This window comes from Microcebus murinus, chromosome 6 (assembly GCF_040939455.1).
Source record: "Microcebus murinus isolate Inina chromosome 6, M.murinus_Inina_mat1.0, whole genome shotgun sequence".
Taxonomy (NCBI): domain Eukaryota; kingdom Metazoa; phylum Chordata; class Mammalia; order Primates; family Cheirogaleidae; genus Microcebus; species Microcebus murinus.
Window position 1 is genome coordinate 35,926,443 of NC_134109.1, and position 26,360 is coordinate 35,952,802.

General features: G+C 39.1%; 1 protein-coding gene and 1 non-coding gene across 5 annotated transcripts; one reads left to right on the forward strand and one right to left on the reverse strand.

The window, feature by feature from the left end:
• Positions 1 to 206: 206 nt before the first annotated feature.
• On the forward strand, positions 207 to 25,630 carry ZBTB25 (zinc finger and BTB domain containing 25). 4 transcript variants are annotated; one of them, XM_076003973.1, is made up of 5 exons: positions 207 to 527; positions 7,649 to 7,739; positions 11,732 to 11,824; positions 14,524 to 14,703; positions 18,572 to 25,630. In XM_076003973.1, exons 4-5 carry the CDS (start codon positions 14,531 to 14,533, stop codon positions 19,704 to 19,706), a joined length of 1,308 nt encoding a protein of 435 aa, XP_075860088.1. In that variant the 5' UTR covers positions 207 to 527; positions 7,649 to 7,739; positions 11,732 to 11,824; positions 14,524 to 14,530; the 3' UTR covers positions 19,707 to 25,630. The 4 variants fall into 4 exon arrangements, with proteins under 4 accessions (XP_075860088.1, XP_075860089.1, XP_075860087.1 ...); XM_076003974.1 differs by lacking the exon at positions 11,732 to 11,824; XM_076003972.1 differs by lacking the exon at positions 7,649 to 7,739.
• Positions 19,872 to 19,974, reverse strand: LOC142871631 (U6 spliceosomal RNA). The gene has a single exon (XR_012919864.1). It is a non-coding gene; the product is annotated as a U6 spliceosomal RNA (small nuclear RNA).
• Positions 25,631 to 26,360: the final 730 nt, after the last annotated feature.

Here is a 26,360-nt window from a genome sequence, read left to right on the forward strand (position 1 = left end):
CGCCATGCCCCACCTCGCCCAGCCCGCCTCTCCTCCCAGACTCCCGCGGCTCGGCCTCCCTGGCCTCACGCCCTCACCCCTTCCCCGGCGGACACGCGGGCGCATCTTTTCCCACCCCCCACCCCAGAATTGAGGGGGTGCCCATGCTTTTGCACACCCTGGGGAAAGTCCCCGGGTCACGCGGTTGTGTGGGGAGCCTGTGACGCTCAGACTTGTCCCCACGCTTCCGCCTACAGAGTCACGACTAGGGACTGTGGTGGCGGAGCGCGGGCCGACCCCGGCTGGGCCACTCAGGCGGGCAGGCGCGCACGTACGCACGCACGCACGCACACCCCGGCCCCAACGCCCCTGGTTCCCCGGCTACCAGGCGGGCGGTCACGTGGGCCCATCGCAGGGCGGCCGGCGCGGGAAGCCGCGCGAGAGCGGGCCGCGGGGTGCGTGAGCCGGCGCTGCCGCGTGCCGTGCGCTGCGCGGGAGCCCGCCCCTCCTGCACGGAGGAGCCGGCCGGCCGCCGCGGCGGCGTCTGGGTAAGCAACGCGGCCCAGCCCCTGTGGGCTGCTCCGGGCTCAGTCCCTCCCGCCGCGAGCTGCAGAGGGCGGCGGCCTGCAGCTGCACCGGTTTCGGGAGACAGATGCAAGTAGCTGGGGAGAGGGGTGTTTTTGGTCCGTTTGAGATGTCAGTCAGGGCACAGGAGGAAAATGGCAACCTCGAGTGAGCGCTGGGCCGAGAATACCCAGAGCCACTCTTCGCTGTCTCCCAGGGCGGCCTCTGGGGCCTGATGCTGGCGGGGGATGGCGCGCAGCGGGGCGTCGTAAAGACATGGAGCCTCTGCACGCCTGGGTGCTACCCAGAGCAGGAAACCCTGACAGGACTGCTGCATGTCCTGCGCGACCGAGCCGACCCCTCTTGCAAACGCTCGAGTCTCCAGATGCAGGCTTCAAGGACGCTGCGGCCACTGCCCCCCTTCCCAGTTTGTGATTACCCAGTTTCTAGGGTAGGAAGTCCCTCCCCAATAATTTATTTTTCTTTTTTCAAAAAAAATTTTTTTTCTTTTGAGCCAGAGTTTCACTCTGTTACCCGGGAGTGCCATGGCGTCAGCCTAGCTCACAGCAACCTCAAAGGGGTCCTGGACTCAAGCGATCCTTCTCCCTCAGCCTCCCGAGTAGCTGGGACTACAGGCATGTGCCACCATACCCGGCTAATTTTTTTCTATATGTTTTTAGTTGTCCAGCTAATTTCTATTTTTTTAGTTGAGACGGGGTGTCACTCTTGCTCAGGCTGGTCTCGAACTCGTGAGCTCAAATGATCTGCCTGCCTGAGCTACCCAGAGTGCTAGGATTATAGGCGTGAGCCACCGTATCCGGCCTTTTTTCAATTTTTTTATCTCGTTCTAAACAAATCCAGTTTTTTGAAACTCACCCGTGTTATCACTGCCTTCCTTAGCACTCATAATTTGGAGAAATCAAACTGTTATCAGTTACTTGGCGCATAACGCAGTACCTGGAATTTGACAGCAGCTAACGTGTTTCATAAATTAACGTCCGTATCCCACCACGGGATTAAATTTGGCGTTATTTCTCTTGAGACTCAAGTCTTTCTGATAGAGCTACCAATTCTCTCACAGGATTGTGTCAAGTGTGTAATGTACACTTTGGAATCTCAAATTTTATAGCTGAAAAGTGCCTCATAGAAAATCCATTTCATCCATATCCTTTTACAGAGAAGACACCAGACCTAAAGTGTAGTCATAGCTTGATTGAGCTATACCTCTTGATAACTAGACTACAAGACTCCATCCAGACGCCTTGGCCATTACACTCTCCACCATGCCAAGACTGCTTTGCCATTTAAACCCACTCACTGTAGAGAATGTATCGTCAAAAGTAATTACCTTGGCTTGATTCAGGTTATTGAAAAAGTCAGGCTTGGCTGTTGTGTGATGGCTCAGGAATAGTGGAGTTGGCACTATTTCTAGGTGGGCAAGGCTACCTATGATGGACTTTGGACCTGAAAGCCACCCTCCCCCCAATTCAGCCCTATTCTCTGCAAGAAAAACTAACATTTGCAGCATTGGTTGTTTCTTTACGTTAAGGCACCAAAGTCCTCTTTAGCAGTCTGGATGTGTTTTAGTTGAGAGTAAACCATGAATCCATTATCAGACATCAGCTGGGATGGGAATAGGTTGGTTTTGATGTCTGGGAAGCAGTGAAACATCAGGGATGGCCTGCAGGAAGCAGAGAGGGACCCCCTAAAACCTGGTACACTTTTTTTTTACCCAGTACTACCATGAATGTCTTATTTGGATGTAGTTGGAGATGGATTCTGCTCAAGTTGGTCTTTGTTTATTGAGTATCTGACGGGCCAAGTCCCATACTAGCTGCTTTTATAGATGAATTTTGAATTCTTAACAAAAAGGAGATGGCCCTGTCTCCCTGTTACAAGCCTAAGGAAACAGGCTCAGAGAGATTTACCTAGCTGCGATGATGTAGTCATTTGCAGTGAATTTAAGCCTAGATCACTTATCTCTTAAGTTGGTGATCTTTTGCATTATATCTTGCACCCACTTCAGGCCGGGAAGGGGATGAGAGAATCAAATCGCCTGTGGCTGATTTATTGGCGCCTGTGGTTGCCCAGAGAGGCCAAGCAGGACTTTCAGCTGCCCTCTGTGCCTTAGAAAGTGGAGCCTGTGCTTCCACCCTATCTCCTGAGGGGAATGCGAAGGAGCCAGGCTGTCTAGCTGGGGAGGAGGGGCCCAAGTGCCTTGGCCATAAAATATCCTGGCCAGAGTTGTTCTGGGAAGTGTTGCATAATGCCCTCCCCACCACTGAAGCAAAGTGATTTATTTACTATGGTCTGTAGGTGGTGCTTGACCAGCTTGTCCTTTTCAGCAATAACGGCCAGAAAAGAGTTAGGGGTTTTATATTATTGAAGGTTTTTTCCTTGTTTTAAAACAGTGCAGGTGCTCTTATCTTGATGAATTATAAAGTACTTGTACACCACTTCCTGTGCCCCCTTTCTACTTATTTATTCCAAATAGCATGTGAATTTCAGTCTTTTGATAGGAGAAAGTTAAGAAAAATAGTGTTCCAGTTTATAGTTATTAACACAGGCTATCGTGCTAGACCTGGCTTTTTTATCTCAATTTGCTAGTTGTGTGTCTCAAGTCTTAGGTTTTTTCCCTCATCTATAAAATGGAAATGAAAATAATGCTTATTAGTCACAGTGAAGATTGAAAAAGATAATGTATATAGAGCACTTAGCACAAGGCCTTGCCTATTTTATTTACACATGATAATGGCTATTGAAAATAGCCAGAACAGTATTCTCCCTAGGAAAGCAAGGATATTGACACTTGAACCTGCTTAACCACTTCCACAGCCGGCACTCATAGTCCACACGAAAGCTTGTGCTGTGCATTGAATCCGTTTTGCTCTTGTGTGATGAAGAAAGCTTTAAAACACTGAAAGCTTCTTTTACTTTACAGGCAGCTTTACTTATAATGTAAATATCAGAATAGGTAACATATACATATATGTTTTCATTATGTTATTTTTAAATGTTCACAGTTTTGATAAACGAAAAATAAGTCGTATCACGGCTGTCGGCTAAAGTTGCTGTGTGCATTCATCTGTGGCTATCGACTGTAGTCAATGCTGGTCCCGAAGTGGTTAAGGAGAGTGGAGGAAGAAGAAAGCCTTTGAAGCAAACATCAGTTTCAGGATTACTGATTAAATCTATTTACACTTGGTTTTTCCTTTGCTAGCAGGAATTTTCTTTCTTTCATTTCTCTTATTTGGAGAAAAAGTGTTTTAAGTGTCAGTTATTTTTGAAATTTTTCTGATTTATTTCTTCCCTGGTTACAAATCAGTCATACGTGGATGTTTGTTTCTTCTGAAAAACTATAGGCGTAGTCAAAGGGTTTCATTAGCCCATATGTTCATGGGACTGTAGTTTCATGGCAAAGGAAGTTACCTGTATTCAGAAATTATAATCACTTTTGTCTGTACTATATTCTAGGTCTGTATTAGCATTGTTATTTTCCACTTGTCTCATGTACTTTAAGTATTTTTCTTTTAGAAATACAGTCTTTATTTTTTTTATGGACTAAGAAGAATCTTTTCCTTTCCAGGGATCTGATTTTTTTTTTAAGGTCCGTTAATAATATGCACTCACTGTTGTTAGCATTCTTGTTTGCCTGACTTTACCAGGCATCCCACAATGTAATGTTGTTTAGATAGGAGTTAGAGAAACTTGGGGATTGGCTGTGTCTGCCAACAGGCAGGAGGCCCCCAAAACGTTTCCCTGATCCGTTAAAGGTATCTGGAGCGTAACTGCTCTTCCTGTATCATCTACCATGTCTACTTCATTCCCTCTTTAACATTCTGAGTAGATTTTCATAAGCAGATGTCTAGAATTTTTGCCTCAAACAGTATTTTCAGTATTCAGAATTTCTATATCATTTTTAGACATTATAAAAGTAGATGTAATGAGTACAAGAGTATTTCTCTTTTTCTTAAATACTATTAAAAAGAAGTCTGAAAATAATATTTTCCTCCACTTTCCTAACCATGCCTACTCTACTAGTTTAGGAACAATGTTGTTTCTTAGTCTGGTCAGTTTTTTAGTTTAAAGTTAGAATTAGAATTATAGTTGTTATTATTTGTTCATTTAATTTAATTAGTATAATTCCCACACTTTGAATACTTGTGAAATTGTTTCTTTATAGATACTAGCAGAAAGTTGTTCCATCTTACTTAGTTTAAACTCATGTAGAGTTACTACAATGTAGAAAGTAAAGATTTTTGTAATATCAGTATACTTTCTAGAGTGTGAAATACTCTCTTGGGTTTCCTTGGTCCCCTATTCTTCTGAGCAGTGATCCTTAACTGAAATGTCATGTTAGAATCACCTGGGAAGTTTTCTTAAAAAAGAATCTATGGGCCTGGCGTGGTGGCTCATGCCTGTAATCCTAGCACTCTGGGAGGCCAAGACTGGCGGATCCTTTGAGCTCAGGCGTTCGAGACCAGCCCGAGCAAGAGTGAGACCCGGTCTCTACTAAAAAAATAGAAAGAAATTAGCTGGACAACTAAAAAAAAAAGAAAAAATAATATATATATATACACACACACATATAAATTAGCCAGGCATGGTGGCACTTGCCTGTAGTCCCAGCTACTCAGGAGGCTGTGGCAGGAGGATCGCTTGAGCCCAGGAGTTTGAGGTCACTATGAGCTAGACTGCTTTAGCCCACACAACAGAGTGAGACTCTCTCAAACAACAACAACAAAAAAGAATCTATGCTTCACCTGCAGCAATTCTGTTTTGGTTAGCCTGGGGTGGGACTCAGACATCAGTACAGCTCTACATAGAAGGTTTTACAGTATAGTCAGTGATAAAAGCTCTGTTCCAGGATAAAATAACTTCCACAGACATTCTTTCATTCTCTAGGTGATTAAATGTCATACCTCCACAGTCATGTGAAAGTGCCATTTAAAAGTTAAAGTGGCCAACCACCTTTGCTCATGGCTGTAATCCTGGCACATTGGAAAGCCTTGGTGGGAGGATTGCTTGAGGCCAGGAGTTCAAGACCAGCCTGGGCAGCTTAGTGATACCCTGTTTCTTTAAAAAAAAAAACTAAAAAATTAACCAAGCCCAGAAGTTCCAAGTTACAGTGTTCTATGGTTATGCCACTGCACTCTTAGGTGACAGAGCAGGACCATGTCTCTCTCAAGAAAAAAGAAAAAAGTTACTGTATAAAGTCTTTTATCATATGGTACTTGGAATAATTTGCTTTTGCCTTTGTATTTATAGCCGTGAGCAAGTAGCTCAAAAAAGCTGTACACATTCTTCTGCCAACTTTCCTGTCTCCTTGTCTTAATGATAATTAATCATGAAGTCTCATTGATAGGGATTTACAGAGAAACTATCTAAGACTATGTTTTCCTACAGAAACAGATGTCTTAATCCCTTTGTTCCTTTTTTATTAAGGATTATTTTATTCTTTTTTTATTTTTTGGGTTCATTCTCATACCTTAGTTTATTAAGGATTCTTACAGCCTGAGAGAATGAAGAGCTGTGTAGTCCAGGACATCATTCTAGCCACCATAGATCTGAGAGTCCAGTCTAACAATACAATAGATTTTTCGAAATAAATGAAAATCAAAGGTACATACTGAATGTCAAGCTAACTTTAAAAAAACATAAATACTAGTATAAAGTTGTCCCATCTTACTCAGCTTGAACTAATCCACAGTTACTATTATATAATCTACAAAGTGAAGGTTTTTGTAGTCTCTTAAATATTAATGCTAAACCTATTATAAATACCACTTTGACAACAGATAAAACTTTTTAATATGTAGCACTCTTACATTTTGGTTCTAGTATTCATAAATATAAAATGATAAATTATTTTTCTAAAACTTATATCTTAAAATTTCCAAAAATTCTTAAATGTAACTTTTAAGAATGTATGGGGCCGGGCATGGTGGCTCACACTTGTACTCCTAGCACTCTGGGAGGCCGAGATGGGAGGATTGCTCGAAGTCAGGAGCTCGAAACCAGCTTGAACAAGAGCCAGACCCCATCTCTATTAAAAATAGAAAGAAATTAATTGGCCAACTAAAAATATACAGAAAAAATTAGCCGGGCATGGTGGTGCATGCTTGTAGTCCCATCTACTCGGGAGGCTGAGGCAGCAGGATTGCTTGAGCCCAAGAGTTTGAGGTTGCTGTGAGCTAGGCTGACACCATGGCACTCTAGCCCAGGCAACAGGGTGAGACTCTGTCTCAGAAAGAAAGAAAAAATAAAAATAATAAAAAAAGAATGCATGGGAAATTTTGACTATTTGACATACTAGAGAAAATAAAATTGATGGTAAAAGGATGAGCAAGAGCTATATAAAAACCCTAGCTAATAATTTGCAAAGTAAGTTGTATTAGAAGATGTTCTAATAACATTGCAATGGATGGGAGCTATTGATTTGATGTAAAATCTAGTATGTTGCCTTAAAAACATCAAAGGTCTCCTGTTATGCAAACAAGTTTGAATGAACCTATTATGTGTATTGGGGTTTTTTTAAACAGATCTGAATGTTTCATTTTATAAGCTTGGAAACTAACCCCTTATTTGATTCAACATATTTGCAATATCTGCCACCACTATATATGTTGAAAGTTCTAAATGGGGGTTTTGAAGAAAGGCTTTAAAGTCCAGCCAGTATAGCCAGCACCATTTCATAGCTAGTTGTTCTAATTTGGGTACCTTTCTTGCCTTCTCTGAGCCTGTGGTTCTTCAACGGTGACAGAGGTAATAGTAATTGCTCTGCTACCTCATAGGATTAAAAACATACTGATAATGTAAGGCAGTGGTTGAAAATGTGGTCCAAGGACCCATAGGAGGTTTTGGTGGGTCCACAAGAATCTCCCTTTTTTTTTTCTTTTTATCTTATAAGGATGATTTATTTATTTATTTTTATTTATTTGACACAGTCTCTCTCTGTTGCCCGGGCTAGAGTGCCATGGCATCAGCCAGGCTCACAACCACTCAGGCTCCTGGGCTCAAGTGATCCTCCTGCCTCAGCCTCCCAAGTAGCTGGGACTACAGCCACTTACCACCACACCCTGCTAATTTTTTCTATTTTTAATAGAGACGGGGTCTCGCTCTTGCTCGGGCTAATCTTGAACCCCTGACTTCAAGCAATCCTCCCTCCTCAGCCTCCTAGAGTGCTAGGATTACAGGTATGAGCCACCACTCCCATCCTTCATTTTTATTAATAATTTCTAATGTGGTAAATATTGATAAAAATTATAAGCATCTCTTTACAATCTTTAATACTTTTTAAAGAGTTTATATGGATCTTGAGACCAAAATGTTTTAGAACTGCTAATATAGGATAATGGTTGAGTACTTCCTATTGGGACAGTTCTCCGGCTGATAAAAACCATAAACTTGGGGGAAAAAAATTTCTAAGAAATACATTTGAGAGTTACAGAAACTAGAGTGAGGTCTGCAATTGAAAGAGGGGAACAACAGTGGATATGTTTCCATTTTTATAGCTTTTAGACCTTGGGAAAGTCCCAGTTGGTGATACAAGGAGGTGGCTAAAACTGGAATAGTAACCTGTAATCTAATCTCGCTTGAAGAAAAAAAAAGACAGCTCCAAGTGGTCAAATAGCTGGAAGGTGAGGGGGAATATTTTAGGATTTGGGGTGGCATAACCCCATATACTGTTTATAAACTATGCTTGAATCTCTTGCAAACCCCTGAACTGTACATGTATGGAGCAGCCTCCAAAAACCACACCTAAGGCTAAAAAAAAAAAAAAAACAGAGATTTCAGCTTCTGTCCACCATAGGGGAGGCAGAACTTGGAGTTTAAGTCCAGCCAAGTTAATTGTCTGCAAAAACAAAAAAAAATCAACACTCTTAGAAGGAATATTACAGAATCTAGAGTCAACTATATTAATTACAGTATCTAGGATATAATCTGAAATGACTAGACAGGAAACCATTACCCTCATCAATGGAGATTGACCCCAAAATGACCCAAAGGTTGGATTTAGCAGAGAAAATTTAAAGCAGCTGTAATAAGTATGCTCAAGGATATAAAGCAAAATAAGATTGTATATGTGAACAAATAGGAATCTTTGCAGAGAAATAGAAACTTTAAAAAAGAATGAAATGAAAATTTTAGACCTCAAAATATATCTAAAATAAAACATCTCCCTGAATGGGGTTAACAGATTAGAATTGACAAGAGACTCAGTGAATTTGAAGATAGATTAATAGAAAATATCTAATCTGAAACAGAAAGAGAAATAAAATTAGTATATATGAAAGGTCTCTGTAAACTTCAGTGTTCTATGTGGGTGTCACGATTTATTACTCCAGGTTTCTTTTATGGCCTAAACTCTCCCCTTTACATATGGACTGACTTCATAGTTTATAAATCAATGCCATCTAAAAGAGTACTCTCAGATTCTTGTTCCTTATCTCATTTGTCTCTTTTCCGCTGTCAGAAAAAGAGATCCCTCTTTTCTCCACAGCTAACTGCTACACTTATACTTTTGATTGCATCCCTTCTGGCTTCTAGAGACTGCTGCCTTTCAGCTTAAAGGTCTTCCTTTGATCTGCAGCTTCCTCAATGTCCTGTCCTGTCTGTGCCTATGCTTTGGTTTCTAATACCCTCTTTAGTCAGATATTTTACCCTCACTGCTTTTCTGAACTGTTGTCAGAGATCACTTGGAATGTCTTGGTCACCACACTTGAGGGTGTTTATAAGGGGCCTCACCACCGTATTTCTCTTCATTATTTTGTGCCATTGCCATTTCCTTCCTGCAAGGTTCTTACCTCTCCTTCCCTTGCCTTTCCTCAATGACAGTATGTTTTCTTATCTCCTCTTCTGTCTTATGTCTTTTCTGTGCTTTCCAGAGATTTCATTCTTAGCTTTTTTTCCCCTCTTATTTCGTAGTCCCATCTGTACTTGGTTACTTCAGCCTGGTGATTTCAGAGGCCTAATCTCCCTCTATAGCCCTGCTGTCTCTAACCCAGCCCCACTTACTGAACCACTGTGATCACTAAACATTTCTACTCAGATGTCCTTGGGTAGACACTTGGAGCTCTTTGTGGCCAAAGTGAAACCTCTCTTACCAAGCCAGTTTCTATGTCTCTTCTCTGGCTTTCTGGGACCCTGCCTTTATATCTATAGCCTGCACATGGCAGTTACTGTGCAAATATGATCTGAACAAATGGATGAATTCCTCCACTTATCCAAGGTGGAATTCTGAGACTCATCTTTGACTTGATCTTCTATGTGGCTGACCACATCCAATCTGCTACAAAGTCATGTTTTGTGTCTGATGTATTTCTTGCATTCCTTCCTTCATTCCCACTGCCATTACTTAGATATCGTAGTAAGCTCCTAGCCAGTCTTTCTTTTTCTATGCCTTTCCCTTACTAATGCTTTTTGTATGTTGCTACTGGAGAAGTATTGACTCACAGGCCTTATGATGGTGATGATGATAATAACTGGCATTTTTTGAACACTTGCTATGGGCTCCACCATTTCTAAATGCTTATATTCATTGTCTTATTAAATCCATATAACAGCCTATAATGTAGATACTGTCTTTTTAATAAGTGAAACAGACACAGAGTTGTATCTGAATACCACACAGCCAGTAAATAGCAGAGCTGGAATTTTAAGCTGATTCCAGAGTCCTAGCTTTAACTACTGTGCTATTCTCCCTCCTACAGAGTAACTGATCATACTGTTCTCACTCAAACATCTTACATAGTTCACTTTAAACACAACTGCAGTACCTTTCACATTTAGTACCCTCTGTGAGCTGACCCCATCTCTTGTTATTTCCTTGTGCTTACTTTGTTTTTTCTATGCCAAACTGAATTCTTCTGTTACCTAATATTCATACCTCTTCCATTAATTTTACTCATTCCATTTTTTTCTGCCTGTTCATGTAAATCCAGTTGAAATGCCTTATTTTCCATCAGGTCATATTTATCTTCTCCTTATAGTATGTTTTCTGAACTGCAATGTGACACTCAGTGCTTTTGCTTTATCTTATAATTACTATTTGATGTTCTACCTTCCCTCTGAGCCTATAATCTTGAGTATAGCATCTGTCATTTTATTTTTATGTTTTATTTTTTTATTTTATACCTTGTACAATGCATGTTTTCAAATATTTTTTCTTTTTTAAATTTCTTTTTAAAAATATTTGTTGAGTAAGTGAAGAATTGAACTGTTATTTATAGACCATTAGCTTTTTGGCTTATTAGTGTGCTATTTCTCATTTCCATATGATTCAATAGTTCATTATACTAATACATAATATAGAATAGAAAGAGCTGCTAAAAATGTTTATGATCTGAGGGTTTAGCTTTTCTGAGACAATTTTTAAGGCTAGTTTAAGGTACTTCAATTTGAACCATTTCATTGATTTTAAGACATGTTTTTCACATACTGAAATTTCCTATGTAGAGGGTTGTTGTTTTTTTTAAATCCCCCTATAAATTGATAGTGTTTTAGAATCAGGGAAATGTGTTAAGTACAATAAATAGTGACTTTTAATTAAATGGCCTCTTGGAACAATATCCACAATTTGGATTTTTCTTTATATTTCTGGAGGATAGGTTGAAGTCTATAGCTTCTGTTACCTTGTTATTTATTATTTTATTGCTGCTTAAAGTATTTTAAAAATGAGATGGTAAGGGGTAAGAGTTTTGTTTTTTTTTTTTTTAATTGGAGGAGGAATGGGGAAAACTATTACATTTGAAGAAGTAGGGTTTAAAATAATCCATCAATGTAGAGTTAAATGCAGGATTCCTAAAGTACAGTATTACTTACTTAAAATTTTAAAACATGCAAAACAATACTCTACCTTCTTAAATGTTATATACCTGGCAGTAAGAATGTAATGATGTACAAGGGAGTCATAAACACCAAATTCAAGATGGTGGTTACTTTGGAGGCAAGGTGGGTGGAAGGATAGAATGAGGGAGAGATGTGAGGGAGCCTCTACCATGTTTTTTGGATTTTGCTTTGAGACAGGGTCTTGCTCTGTTGCCTGGGCCAGAGTACAGTGATATGATCATGGTTCACTTCAACCTCAAATTCTTGGGCTCAAGCAATCCTCCTGCCTCAGCTTCCCTAGCTGATAGAACTACAGGCATGCACTACCATGCTTTGCTAATTGTTTTATTTTTTATAGAGATGGAGTCTTGCTGTGTTGCCCAGGCTTGTCTCAAACTCCTGGCCTCAAGGGATCCTCCTTCCTCAGCCTCCCAAAGTGCTAGGATTACAGGTTTGAGCCACCACACCTGGCCTATAATGTTTATTTTGTGTGCTGAGTAGTAGGTGGGTAGGTATTTGTTACAGTGTTCCCTATACCTACTTGTATATCTGGAATATTTTATAATTTTTTTAAATGAGGGTAAAAAGGAATATATAGATATGTATTTATATTAAACTTCAATAAAAAATGTATTAAAGTTCAAACCGTATAGTTCCCAACTCCCCCTACTACATATTTTCCCTCCCAGAAATGAACATTTTACTAGTTTCTTTGAACCTTTCCAGAGATGTATATATAAACAAGAACATATTTATGTATTCATTCCTCTCCTACCTTTAAAAATAAAATAACCATTCCTCTCCTTTTACATAAATAGTAGTCTTCTCTATGTAATTGTACACTATGCTTTTTTCACTTAATGTATCTTGGAGATTATTCTATATTAGTACATTAAATATGTAGTTTTAATGAAAATAGATTCTACCTTTTAACAGTAATTAGTATCTTTACCAGTTATATATCTAGAGACTTTATCTGCTAACAAACAAATATTGTTTTGCTGTATTACATTTATTTCACCAGCAGGAAATCTTGAGTTTCTTCCTGATTCTTCTTTCCAAATACGTGAAGCTTTCCAGGGGCATCTCTTTTTTGTTTTTGTCTCCCCCCCACCACCCCTTAGAGACAAGGTCTCATTCTGTCACCAGAACTGGCTTTCAGTGGCCCGATCACAGCTCATTGCAGTCTCAAACTCCTGGGCTCAAGTGATCCTCCACCCTCAGCCTCCTGAGTAGCTAACTACAGGTATATGCCACCACACCTTGCTGGTTTTTTTTTGTTTGTTTGTTTTTTGAGACAGAGTCTCACTTTTGTTGCCCAGGCTAGAGTGAGTGCCGTGGCGTCATCCTAGCTCACAGCAACCTCAAACTCCTGGGCTCAAGCGATCCTCCTGCCTCAGCCTCCCGAGTAGCTGGGACTACAGGCACGAGCCACCATGCCCGGCTGATTTTTATATTATATATATTAGTTGGCCAATTAATTTCTTTCTATTTTTATGGTAGAGACGGGGTCTCGCTCAGGCTGGTTTTGAACTCCTGACCTTGAGCAATCCGCCCGCCTCGGCCTCCCAGAGTGCTAGGATTACAGGCGTGAGCCACCGCGCCCGGCTAGTTTTTTGAATGTTTTGTAGAGATGAGGTCTTGCGTGTTGCTCAGGCTGGTCTCCAACTCCTGGCCTCAAGCAATCTTTCCACCTCTGCCTCCCATTGTTCTGGGATTACAGCCATGAGCCACTACCTGGCCTCACGGGTGTCTTTATGTGTAACCCCTCTGTTCCCTAGGCTTCTCCAATTTGTGGGGTCATATTCCCTTTGGGAGGTGGGGAGGAATGAAATTTGGGCTCTGGACCTGAGTTGCCTGGGTTTGAATCCCCTGCTCTGCCATTTATTATCACTGTGACCTTGAGTAAATTACTTTAACTCTCTGTGTTGTGTTGATTCAGCTCCTTCATCTGTAAGAGGCATTTAATATTCCTTTTCTTGCAGAGTTATACTGAGGATTAAATAAGTGAAAAGTGCCTAACATGTAAGAAGCACTATAAAGTGTTAGCTATTTTTATCATATTATCGATCTCTCAACTGTCTGCTACCCAGGCTACTGCCAGTCTCCAGATGGCTAACCCCATACTCTACCACTGTCCTTAGACACTGGTCTGTCTGGCTAGTGAGGGAACCTCATTCTCTTTTTCAGAGTCTCTCTTTCAGAGGATGTTCTCCTAGCAACCCAATGATGCCTTTTATTCTATACCTGCCTTCTCCCTAAAGCATCAGGGCTCTCTGCACAGCTAGGGTAGAGAAGATAATGACGCATAGTCTCCCACCTGCCTGAAACTAGGGTACTCCTGAATGTCCTTGCTGTTCATAGTAGGCCTCTTGGCCAGAATTCTGCATATTCTGCCTCATGTAGGACTTTCCCCCTAAGACCCAGTTGTGCCATCCTGCCTTCTACTTCCTTTGGGAACCTATATATTTATGTGTGTCTGAATTTAGTTGAGATCAGGGTTTAAGTTCTTTCTCATGAGGCTTCTGGGCCCCATGTAAATCAGGGGATGTGGTTTAACATCTATTTTAAGGGTTCCTCAGCTACTGTGACTGGTAAGTCTGCCTAATATTTTATGATAGTCAGGAAGCCAGTGTCCCATGAGTGCCAGAGGATTCCTAAGGAGCAGTGACAGCTCTAGCCCAGCCAAGATATCCTGTTTTATTATTAACATTTATAGCTTAACATTTGAATAGTAGTTTCTCTTACAACATGATTTTCACATAACTTATCTCATTTAACTCTGAGGTAGGGATCAGTTATCTTGTTTCCATTTTTTTAGTCAGGAAATAGGATTAGAAACATTGGGGTCACATACATAGGAAAGGACAGGCCTTCCTCTTGTTCATATGTCACTCATACCAAGCTACCTTCTTACCAGATGAAAAAGGGGCATATTTTACAGTTCAGCAGTTGTCATAATGGGGGGGTTTTAATGTTAAGTAGGTTTGAGGTAAAAATAACAGTATTTAGAAGTGTTGAGTAATTTTATTTAAACTTAGGTCTCTCTCCTTGTGATTCTATAGATTTGTGTGAACTGTAGGCAATTTTGTAAAAAATATGTATATATACATACACACACATATGTGTTGATGTTGTCCTTTTTCTCAGAGCCACAATGGACACTGCTAGCCATAGCCTTGTCCTTTTGCAGCAGCTGAACATGCAACGAGAATTTGGTTTTCTGTGTGATTGCACGGTTGCTATTGGAGATGTTTACTTCAAAGCCCACAGAGCAGTACTTGCTGCCTTTTCTAACTATTTCAAGATGATATTTATTCACCAAACAAGGTAAGGATGTGTTTTTGTAAATCAGAAGAATTTTTAATATTGTGACTTATGTAAGCTTTATTATAATATTGTTTTGGAGATTCTTTGTTATAGGGTCACCCTAAGAAAAAGGATTTATAATACTTTTTTGTACATCAGTAATTAAACTCATTGTATAGGATCCCAGGTGGAAGATAAGAATGATAACAATAATAGCTAAAATTTATTGAAGGCTTATCCCATACCCAAGCATTAAGTATTTACTTTATAATGTAAATTTGACTGTTATTCCTATTTTAGAGAAAAGGAAACTGAGATTAACTTATAAGTAAGTTGTCCATTCAGGGTTGTACAGCTAATAAGTGGGGCTCAAATGCATATTTATCTGAAGCTAAAGGTCTGTGCTCTTAATTGCTAAGTTGTTGATTTCTATTTCATAACACTTTCCTAGCAAGATTTCAGTGTCATAATAAATTCTACCCACTACATATTCCATATTACAGTTCAGAGGTCATTCTTTTCAAATAATTTTTTCAAAGAGTTCTTTTGCTTTTTCAAATTTGGGTTACCACAAAATAATAGACATGTAGGGAAAGGGCAGGAAATGAGAATTCAGATTCTGAGCTCTTGGTGGAGAGTAGTTTTAGTCATCCTAGGTTGAAAACGACAGAACACTGTATGTTTTTGTTTTGTTTAGAGATGGGATCTCACTCTGTCACACAGGCTGGAGTGCAGTGACACAATCATAAGCTCACTGCAGCCTCAAGCTCCTAGACTTAAGCGACTCCTACCTCAACCTCCCACATAACTAAGATTATAAGTGCAAGCCACTGTACCTGGCTCACTGTATGTTTTTTTAAAGGACCTTACATGAAATATTAATACTTAGGAGTTCAGCCTCAATTATACATTTCAATGTAATTGTTCATTCATTCAAATATTTATCTAATACTTCTATGTCAGGTACTGTGCTAGACCCCAATAATAGGTAAGTTATATTCTTTGCCCTCAAGAAACTCATAGTCTGATAGAGAGGTATTGTGTGTAAAGCAAATAATTCAGTGTAATGTACCTCTCTGTGCCTCGGTTTCCTTATCTATAAAAATACTAGAACAGTATACTCACCCCATGAGTATTGAGAAGATTAAATGGATGAATATATTAAAGTGCTTAGAAAAGAGCTTTGCACTATTAGTTGCTGTTATTAATAATGTGGTAAGTCTGTCATAGAAGTGTGTACAAGTTAGAGTAGGGTTACAGCAGCCCTATTTTGAGAGGGTTGGAACAGGCTTTACAGAGGCCCTGGATCTTAAAGAATCAGAAGGAGTTTTTCAGGTGTTATAAAGGAATGTTAGAAGGTACATCACAGGTAGAGGGAATATGGCATGAAAACATGTATAGCTATGAACCAGGCTAGCACATTCAGACAACAGAGTAGATCAGAAAAATTGGAATGTATGACACAAAGGGGAAAGGGGCTGGAGTGGGAGACAGGACAGGTGATGGGGCAGCCTTTTCAGCCAGGCCACTGAGTTTCTTCTCTGACCTAAGTGTCAGTGTAGATTACTTTCACTATATTAGAAATGCTACCTTCAGATCAGTCTCCTGAAAGCTGTGAGTTGGTTCAGCTCTCAAAGCACCTGTTGTGTGCCAGGCACAATGCTAAATTAAACCAAGGAGATACAAAAGTGGCAGGCCTGGCCGGGCGTAGTGGCTCACGCCTGTAATCCTAGCACTCTGGAAGGCCAAGGCTGGTGGATCGCTCAAGATCAGGAGTTCGAAACCAGCTTGAGTAAGAGCAAGACCCCATCTCTACTAAAAATAGAAAGAAATTAATTGGCCAACTAAAAATACACAGAAAAAATTAGCTGGGCATGGTGGCGCATGCCTATAGTCCCAGCTACTCAGGAGGCTGAGACAGAAGGATTGCTTGAGCCCAGGAGTTTGAGGTTGCTGTGAGCTAGGCTGACGCCACAGCACTCTTGGCAACAGAGTGAGACTCTGTCAAAAACAAACAACCAAACAAAAAAGTGGCAGGCCTGCTATGTGGTATCTGTGTTGAGCAACTAAAAATCGTATTAGGAGAACTCTCAACTGATAAAAAACAAAAAACAAAAACAAAAAAACCCTGCTACAGACCATGTAAATGGGTGGGACAGAGCTAAGAGTGGAACCCAAGAGGAAGAGATATCAGGACTAAAGAAATGGATTGCCTTCCTACTGACACCCAGTGCACTGTGACAAATTTCTCCTTCACGGAAGGTAAGCCATTGATTGATTGCATTGTTCCTTGATATCCAACGTTTCCTTCAGGTTGTCTCTATTCTAATTTTGCAAAGAGTTTTCTGATTTCTTCTTATGCAATTATTTCCATCTATTACCTGAATTCTAGATTCATGTAAAAATTGAGTTTAGGATTATTTTAAAGCTTTTCAAAATTATACCTATTAATATATTCCATTTGTGATTTAAAGAATAGATATATTAATATATTTTGGAAGCAAAAATAAGGTTAGCATAATTTTTAAATATTACCAATTTTAATAGATTATCTTTAAATTTTTTAAACATTTTTATTGTGACAATATATATAAATATAAAATTTGCCATTTTTACCATTTTCTAATTTTATAATATAGTGGTAGTAATCACATTCACAGTGTTGTGCAACCATTACCACTATCTATTTCTAAAACGTTTTCATCATCCCAAACAGAAACTCTATATCCATTGAGCAATAACTCCCCATCCCTTCACCCTCAGCTCCCAGAAACCTAATCTACTTTCTGTCTCTATTAATTTGCCTATTCTCTATATTTTATATGATATTTGTCCTTTTGTGTCTGGCTTATTTTACTTAGCATAATGTTTCAGGGTTTTCCGTTCATCCATGTTGTAGCATGTATCAGAACTTCATTCCTTTTTCTGGCTGAATAATATTCCATTATATGTATATGCCACATTTTGGTTATTTATTCATCTTTTGTTGGTTTTTTTTTTTTTTTTGAGACAGAGTCTCGCATTGTTACTCAGGCCAGAGTGAGTGCCGTGGCATCAGCCTACCTCACAGCAACCTCAAACTCCTGGGCTCAAGCAATCCTCCTGCCTCAGCCTCCCAAGTAGCTGGGACTACAGGGATGTGCCACCATGCCCAGCTAATTTTTTCTATATATATTAGTTGGCCAATTAATTTCTTTCTATTTGTAGTAGAGACAGGTCTTGTTCTTGCTCAGGCTGGTTTCGAACTCCTCACCTTGAGCAATCTGCACGCCTCGGCCTCCCAGAGTGCTAGGATTACAGGTATGAGCCACGGCGCCCAGCCAATTCATTTATCTTTTGAAACACTTGGGTTGTTTCTACCTTTTGGCTACTATCAATAATGCTGCAGTGAATATTGGCATACAGGTATCTATTTGAGTACCTGTTTTCAGTACTTTTGGTTATAATACTCTATTGAGTATTATATGACTGTTAAATTCCTTAAGAGCAGGGTACCTATTTTATTCGTTATTTTTCTACCTCCTGGCACCTAGTATAGTACACATCACTTAGGAGTCACTCGATTAGTGTTAATGTTGAACTAATCAGAATATTTGTGTTTCATAACTGGAGGCAGTAGATTGAATACATCAAGACTTATTGTTGGTAACTTGGAAATTCACTCTGAGAAAAGAGAGAGAGAGAGAGAAAAAGACTTACTGTTGGGCCGTAAAACTGTTATAAAATGAAAGTTTGAAGGTTTAAGCTTTTGTGGTCATGTTTCGTCAAGGCGGATTGCTAAGTTTGAACTTCTTAGGAAAAAATTGCTTTAGCCTAAGAAAATGCTGTAAACTAAAAGGCCAACTAGGTTATGTTTCATTTTCTGTGGGTCTGTTTTTGTTTTTAACAGTGAATGCATAAAAATACAACCAACTGATATCCAACCTGACATATTCAGCTATTTGTTGCACATTATGTACACGGGGAAAGGGCCAAAACAGATTGTGGATCATAGTCGTTTGGAGGAAGGGATTCGATTTCTTCATGCCGACTACCTTTCGCACATTGCAACTGAAATGAATCAAGTGTTCTCACCAGAGACTGTGCAGTCCTCAAATTTGTATGGCATTCAGATCTCAACGACCCAAAAACCAGTTGTCAAACAAGGGCTGGAGGTCAAAGAAGCTACTTCCAATAACAGTGGAAACAGAGCCGCTGTCCAGGGTGACCACCCCCAGTTGCAGCTCTCTCTTGCTATTGGGCTGGATGATGGCACTGCAGACCAGCAGAGGGCCCATCCTGCTACCCAGACCTTGGAGGAGCACCAGAAGCCCCCAGTGTCCATCAAGCAGGAGAGATGTGACCCGGAATCAGTGATCTCCCAGAACCATCCTTCACCCCCATCAGAGGTAACAGGCCACCCTTTTACTGAAAACAGTATCAAAATACACTTATGCCATTACTGTGGGGAACGTTTTGATTCCCGTAGTAACCTGAGACAACATCTCCATACACATGTGTCTGGATCCCTCCCATTTGGTGTCCCTGCTTCCATTCTGGAAAGTAATGACCTTGGTGAAGTACATCCACTTAATGAAAATAACGAGGCTCTTGAATGCCGCAGGCTCAGCTCCTTCATCGTCAAGGAGAATGATCAGCAACCTGACCACTCAACCCGGGGTACCACAGAGCCTTTGCAGATCAGTCAAGTATCTTTGATCTCCAAAGACACAGAGCCAGTAGAATTAAACTGTAATTTTTCCTTTTCAAGGAAAAGAAAAATCAGCTGTACCGTGTGTGGTCATAAGTTTCTTCGAAAGAGCCAATTGTTGGAACACATGTTTACACACAAAGGTAAACCTTACAGATATAATCGATGCCAAAGGTTTAGTAATGCATTGGGCCAGAGATTTCAGCCATATTGTGACAACTGGTCTGACATCTCCCTGAAAAGTTCTCGGTTGTCACAAGAACATTTAGATGTGCCTTGTGCCTTAGAGTCAGAGCTCACACAAGAAAATGTGGAGGCTATCCTAGTTGAGTAGCAGTTTCTCCTTCAGAATTTTTACACCAATTCTGAAAAAGAAAATTCACATGGCATTTTTTATTCCTAAAGTATTTTCATCCTCAAGTCCCCCATTGATTATTTTTCTTTGTGATTTATCCATAGCTTTAAGGTTGTATGTGTTAGGTCTTTGTTTTGTTTTGTTTTAAATATGGAACACTTCACAAATTTGCGTGTCATCCTTATGCAGGGGCCATGCTAATCTTCCCTGTATCGTTCCAGTTATAGTATATGTGCTGCCAAAGCAAGCATAGTATTAGGTCTTTTTATTATAAGACATATGAATACATAGCTATTAAAATATGAACTTTCATAAATCACAGTTTAGAAATCAGAAATCAACATAGAAATATGGAAACTTTAGAGTGAATAGTTACTTATAGAATTTCTAAGTTTTTTCAGGTTGTAGAGTCAGTAAAATCAAATTAAATATAAAGTAAAGGAAATCTGTTTTAAAGAATATATTACAAACACACAACTGCACTAAAAATAAAAAAAATAAAAAAAAAAAAAAAGAATATGCTAGGCCAGGCACCGGTGGCTCATGCCTGTAATTCTAGCATTCTGGGAGACTGAAGCAGGAGGATCGCTTGAGCTTAGAAGTTTGAGGCCAGCCGAAGCAAGAGCCGACACCCTGTCTCTGCTAAAAATAGAAAAATGAGCTGAGTCTGGTGATACATGCCTGTAATCCCAACTACTCGGGTGGCTGAGGCAGGATGGTCACTTGAACCCTGGAGTTTGAGGTTGCTGTGAGCTACGTTGACACCATGGGACTCTAGCCCAGGCAACAGAGCAAGACTCTGTCTCAAAAAAAAAAAGTATTCTGAACTATCACTTTTGGCTTATATTTCACATGACTCAAACCCCTTTGAAGATTATTCACAAATATTTTAGCCATTTTAATGCAGAATTATATGTTATAATGTATAAAAAATTTGTTGTAAAACATAGTTATACCAAATCATGACTAGTTTTACCTTTCACTCACTAGGTCTGCAATATCTTACATTTGCTTTTATTTATTTTTTAACATTGTGTATACCTCATTTTTTAAATTTATTTATTTTTTTCCGGTCTTTTTTCTTTCTTTCTTTCTTTTTTTTTTTTTTGAGACAGAGTCTCACTCTGTTGCCTGAGCTAGAGTGCGGTGGCATCAGCCTAGCTCACAGCAACCTCAGATTCCTGGGGTCAAGCAATCCTACTGCCTCAGCCTCCCGAGTAGCTGGGACTACAGGCATGTGCCACCATGCGCGGCTAATTTTTTATATGTATTTTTAGTTGCCCAATTAATTTCTTTCTATTTTTAGTAGAGATGGGGTCTTGTTCTTGCTCAAGCTGGTTTCGAACTCCTGACCTTAAGCTATCCTCCCACCTTGGCCTCCTAAGTTTTTTTTTTGGAGACAGAGTCTCACTCTGTTGCTCTGGTTAGAGTGCTGTGGTGTCAGCCTAGCTCACAGCAACCTCAAACTCCTGGGCTCAGGTGATCCTCCTGCCTCAGCCTCCCAAGTAGCTGGGACTACAGGCATGTACCACTATGCCTGGCTAATTTTTTCTATTTTTTGGTAGAAATGGGGTCTCACTCTTGCTCAGGCTGGTCTTGAACTCCTGAGCTCAAACGATCCTTCCACCTTGGCCTCCCAGAGTGTTAAGATTACAGGCGTGAGCCACTGCACCCAGCCTCATTTTTAATTAAAAAAAATTGTAGTTAAAAGAGAGAAAAGGAGAATAGTCCAAAGATTAAAAAAAAAATCTTTACGAGAGAAGCAGTAATATACATACAAATAGATAAACACATAGAGACAGAAATTCAGCTAGAACTGCATTAACATCCCAGGGTTGATACCTGAGTCATGAGTGTTTTTCTAGAGACCTGAAGAGCAATATGAGATTTGTATAATAAGAGGTTTACATGAGTTTAAACAGGAAAATGATAAAATATAAATCATCTTTCTACCCTTAGTGCCAGAGGATTGTCTAGGCTTCCTGGGTTGGTATTAATTTTCTAAAAATCACTTGAAAAAGTAATTTCTAAGCCAGGTGCGGTGGTACATGCCTGTAGTCCCAGCACCTTGGGCGGCTGAGGCAGGAGGACAGCTTGAACCAAGGAGTTTGAAGCCATCCTGGGCAACATAGCAAGAGTCCATTTCTTAAAAAAGAAAGAAAAGGTAATTTTTAGTAGCACAGTTTTCACTTTTTCTGTTCTATAAAACCAGCAAAGTGGATACCAATTCAGTATTCTATAACTATGTTTAAAATCCATGATGATAGCTTTCCCTTCATAAATAAACTTAACTCCCTTTTAGAGCGAGTGCCGTGGCGTCAGCCTAGCTCACAGCAACCTCAAACTCCTGGGCTCAAGCGATCCTTCTGCCTCAGCCTCCCGAGTAGCTGGGACTACAGGCATGCGCCACCATGCCAGGCTAATTTTTTCTATATATATCAGTTGGCCAATTAATTTCTTTCTATTTATAGTAGAGACGGGGTCTCGCTCTTGCTCAGGCTGGTTTTGAACTCCTGACCTTGAGCAATCCGCCTGCCTCGGCCTCCCAGAGAGCTAGGATTACAGGCGTGAGCCACCGTGCCTGGCCTTAACTCCCTTTTATAATGGTGACACTTACAAAGCTAAAACTCTAGAAAAAGTAAAGTTTATGGAATAAATGATAGAATCTCCTGCTCTATGTGCCTAGGAAATAGCTCGTCAAACAAAGGATAGATCTAACTTATTTCTTAAATGTTTAAATTTCAAATACTAGATAATCAAGGATAACAAAAGAGAGAGGCTCCACAACAGCCTTATCTTTTTTGTATGCTGCCCTATTAAATTCTAAACTTCACAGACATTTGAAAACATCTAATAAATTTGGTTTGTGAGGCTTAGAATTTAACTGCGCACAAAACTTTTGAACTCCCTCCTGAGTGAACACATTTCCTTATACATTCAGTATCATCGGTGTTTGGTCAGGAGGGAGCTGAAAGAGTAATCCAGCTAATTCCAAGGACACAAAGGTTTTCTCTGGGTAAACAGTAAATTTAGGTGAATTACAAAGCGATTCATATTTTCTTGAAGGCTGAATGAAGAAAACTACAAGGCATTTTCTAAGGCAGTTGAGTTTCTTACTTAGACAAGTGAATAAAGCCTCCTGGGATCAAGACTGATGTGTGTTGAGAGCAAAATCTAACTAGCTGTTGATAGGCTCAGTTGTATATTGGAATTGTTTAAAACAAATGTGTTCTCTATGTGGTAAGTACTTCATCTAATCTTAAACATTTTCTACCAATTCACTTAAGCAGTTCAAACTCCTACTGCCTTCAAAGATTTCATCTCATAGAAAGAACACAAAATATTAACACTGATTTTTTTTTAAATGTATTTTAGCCTATTTGGGATTGATTACCTGGCCTTTTCAAGTCAAATTTTATTCTTATTAAAATAATTTTTCTGATATTTCTCCTTTATATCCTTCCCTATTTGCCCAGGCATTAGTCCTTGACACAGGAAGTCTTTGTGTAGCTAAAGGGTGGGAGTAGAGGTGTATATGGGTGGTGTAGTAAGCAGCACTTTAGGGCTGGAGAATCTGGAGAAATGGTAAATTTGCTTGCCTGTGGCTGACTGGCCATGATTGACAATGATTTAAAGCAGAAATATATCTATGTTTGTTGAGTGTTAAGGAAATAGTAGTTAACTATATTTCTAGTCTTATTCATATTGTTCCTTTTAATATTAGAAATTCAAAGCAAATGCTCTTACCTTAGTCCTCATAACATTCTGTTTTAGGAAGTGGGAAAATGTTAACTTCATTTTATAGGAAAAAAATCCCAAAGGCCTAATTCTGGAGAGGCAATGAATGGTGTAGGACCCAAGTTTTGTTTTTTTTTCCCCATTCATTCTGCAGGCATTTTTTAAAGTAACTGTCATATGACTAATACTGTGCCTTGCGTGTTATTTCTTTAAAAACATGATTCCTGATTCCTTACTGAGAAATCTACTTTGTATTTAAAAAGTTTTTCCAGCTAAAACCTTTAGTTTTAACTGCATCATCTGCAAAATGGAGCTATACTTTTAGCCAGCCACCTAATAATATAGTGTGGTTTGCATGATTGCCAAGCTTAAAACTGGAAATGCCATATGCACTTTCACCAGTCTATCAGGCAAATACTAAACAGACATTTTCCCCTTGGATCAGCTTAAAATTTTCCTTTCTTTCCAGATCCTACATAGACTTGTTTTCTGGAGAAAAATAGAGACTGTTTTAGTATTTGTCCTTATTTAGCATATCATCATAATTCAGTATCTAGTTAGTACAGTCTACCATATAAGAAAACCAAAACTTCTTGATTTATAACTCTTGAAATTGTTACCTCTTGTTGACTTTCTGACTTCTTGTCTGTAAAGTGGGTATAAGCAATACCTACCTCACAGGGGTGTTGTGGGGACTTGTATTAAAGTATTAAGTTCTCTCAGTATTATTGATAAAAGTCAAACATACAAACTACATTTATTTTGTAGCTAAACCCATTAACTTCAGTATTCCAACCTATAAATTCGAGAACATCTTAGAAGCAGTCATGTACTATTTAATATTCAATTAATTGACAAAACTCTTATTATTTTTTACAAATACTCTAGAAAAAGCAGTGTTACTAGAATTCGTATTCTACCATAGTTTAATCATCACTATTTCTCTTTAACCTTCAGCAAGGAGGATATTCGTTCTTTGGCATTTTGGGGAATAAAATCTTGCCAGTTTCAACTTTGTTGAAAGTTCCCCTAAACATATTGTTTACATGTAGGAAAACAATAAAATACCATCTTCATTTCTTTGATGTAGGTGATCTAAATAATAGATGGGGACAGAAATAGAGTGAGGATAATATAGCAGTTTATTAATGTTATTTTAAGATAGTATTGGATTAGCTGGGTGTGTTGGCTCACGCCTGTAGTCCTAGCTATTTGGGAGGCTAAGGCAGGAGGATTGCTTGAGCCCAGGAGTTCAAGGTTATTGTGAGGTATAATCGTGCCACTGCACTCCAGCCTAGGTGACAGAGCAAGACCTTGTCTCTAAAAAAATAAAACAGTATTGGAAAAGTCTTCACTAAAAACTGAAGAAAATACATACTAATAATGGAAAAAGATAACAGTCTGGAAAATGTAAACGTCCATTAAAGTTTATTTGTACAGGCAAATGTAACTTGGATCCTTGATGATAAATATCAATTTTTTATAGTAATTGATATAAAAATAGGCCATGTGAAGAGTTTTCATAATGTAACTTGTGTTTTTGTATGTTTTGAACTAAATGTAAGCCTATGGCACTTTATTATAATTAATTTTTAAATTCTTAAAAGAGTGAAATCTGTAAATGATTATTCTCTGCTGTGTGTCTGTGTTTGTATGTTTGGACTTTTTGAAAACTGTTGAGGTTACACAATCCTAAGCCTGGATGTCTTAAACACAAGGAATCATAAACTGTTTTTTGTCTTCAAGATCTGGAAGAATCCATGGTACTTCAGTATGTATCTGTGCTACACTTAATAACTTAGTAAATATTAATCCAGTGTAATTGATATTAACTGTTATCAGCTCTATTTTATGCTACATAATCATTTAGTCAGAATAGATCAAATATAAACTTAAAATACTTTAAGAAGAACTTGGATTATAAAAATGTGGACAATAAAAAGGCCCACTAAAAAATTTTCAAAACACCTGTAACATGCAGCAAATACAGGAGACTAAAATCAATAATATATTATATGGTTAAACTCTTCTGCCTAATGTACTGTGAATTTGCTTTAGAAACATTCTTTTAGAAAGTTTTGTATCCTCTAGTTGCAATGGAAAACAGTGGATTTCATGTGTTTTATCAAGACAAATAAATTGATGTGACTTAATCACAAACAAAACCTTTTATTAGCTCAGCTTATAGAATGTGCTTTTATTTTACAGCAGTGTCTGCCAAATTCTGGCTACCTAGTGTTAAGGTAAGTAGTCTCTGTGCTGGGCAACATTTTGGAAGTATAATGCAAAAATGCATCAGTGGGAAAAAAGAAGGAAAAAAAGGGAACCTGGTGCTAATAAAAAAAAAAAAGAAAAAAAGGCATCAGTGGGTCCAATTCTTACCAGCTATAATCTGTGTTAATAGAAAATTGGTGTCCTTTGATATCTACTGCTGTAGACTTAAAAAAAGAACAAACGAAAGAAAGAAGTGTCCTAATGAAGTGCTTTCCAACTACCATCTCTGGGAAGAAAAGTAGTATCTTGTCATTTCCTAGGATTTTCTTGTTCTTGCTTTGCTTATTTCTTCCCTATTTACGCTCTATTGGATCTCCTCCTGCCCCAGTAACATGATTTACAACAGTAGTTTTCAACCAAGGTGTGTTAGTTAGGATTCTCCAAAGAAAAAGAACCAACATGTAGAACCAAAGGGGATAGGAAGATACTGATTTATTATAAGGAATTAGCTCATGCAATTATGGAGGCTGAGATGTCCCAAGATCTATAGTTGGCAATCTGGAAAGCCAGGGAAACCAATGATATATTGTTCTAGTCTGACTCCAAAGGCCTGAGAACTAGGAGAGCTGATGGCATAAGTTCCAGTCCAAAAGCTGGCAGGCTTGAGACTCAAGAAGAGCC

Excerpts from the sequence above, each read along its gene's own strand:
- ZBTB25 (XM_076003973.1), top strand. The coding sequence starts at position 14,531 with ATGGACACTGCTAGCCATAGCCTTGTCCTTTTGCAGCAGCTGAACATG. Across the intron at positions 14,704-18,571 it reads ATATTTATTCACCAAACAAG|TGAATGCATAAAAATACAAC; the intron begins GTAAGGATGTGT and ends TGTTTTTAACAG.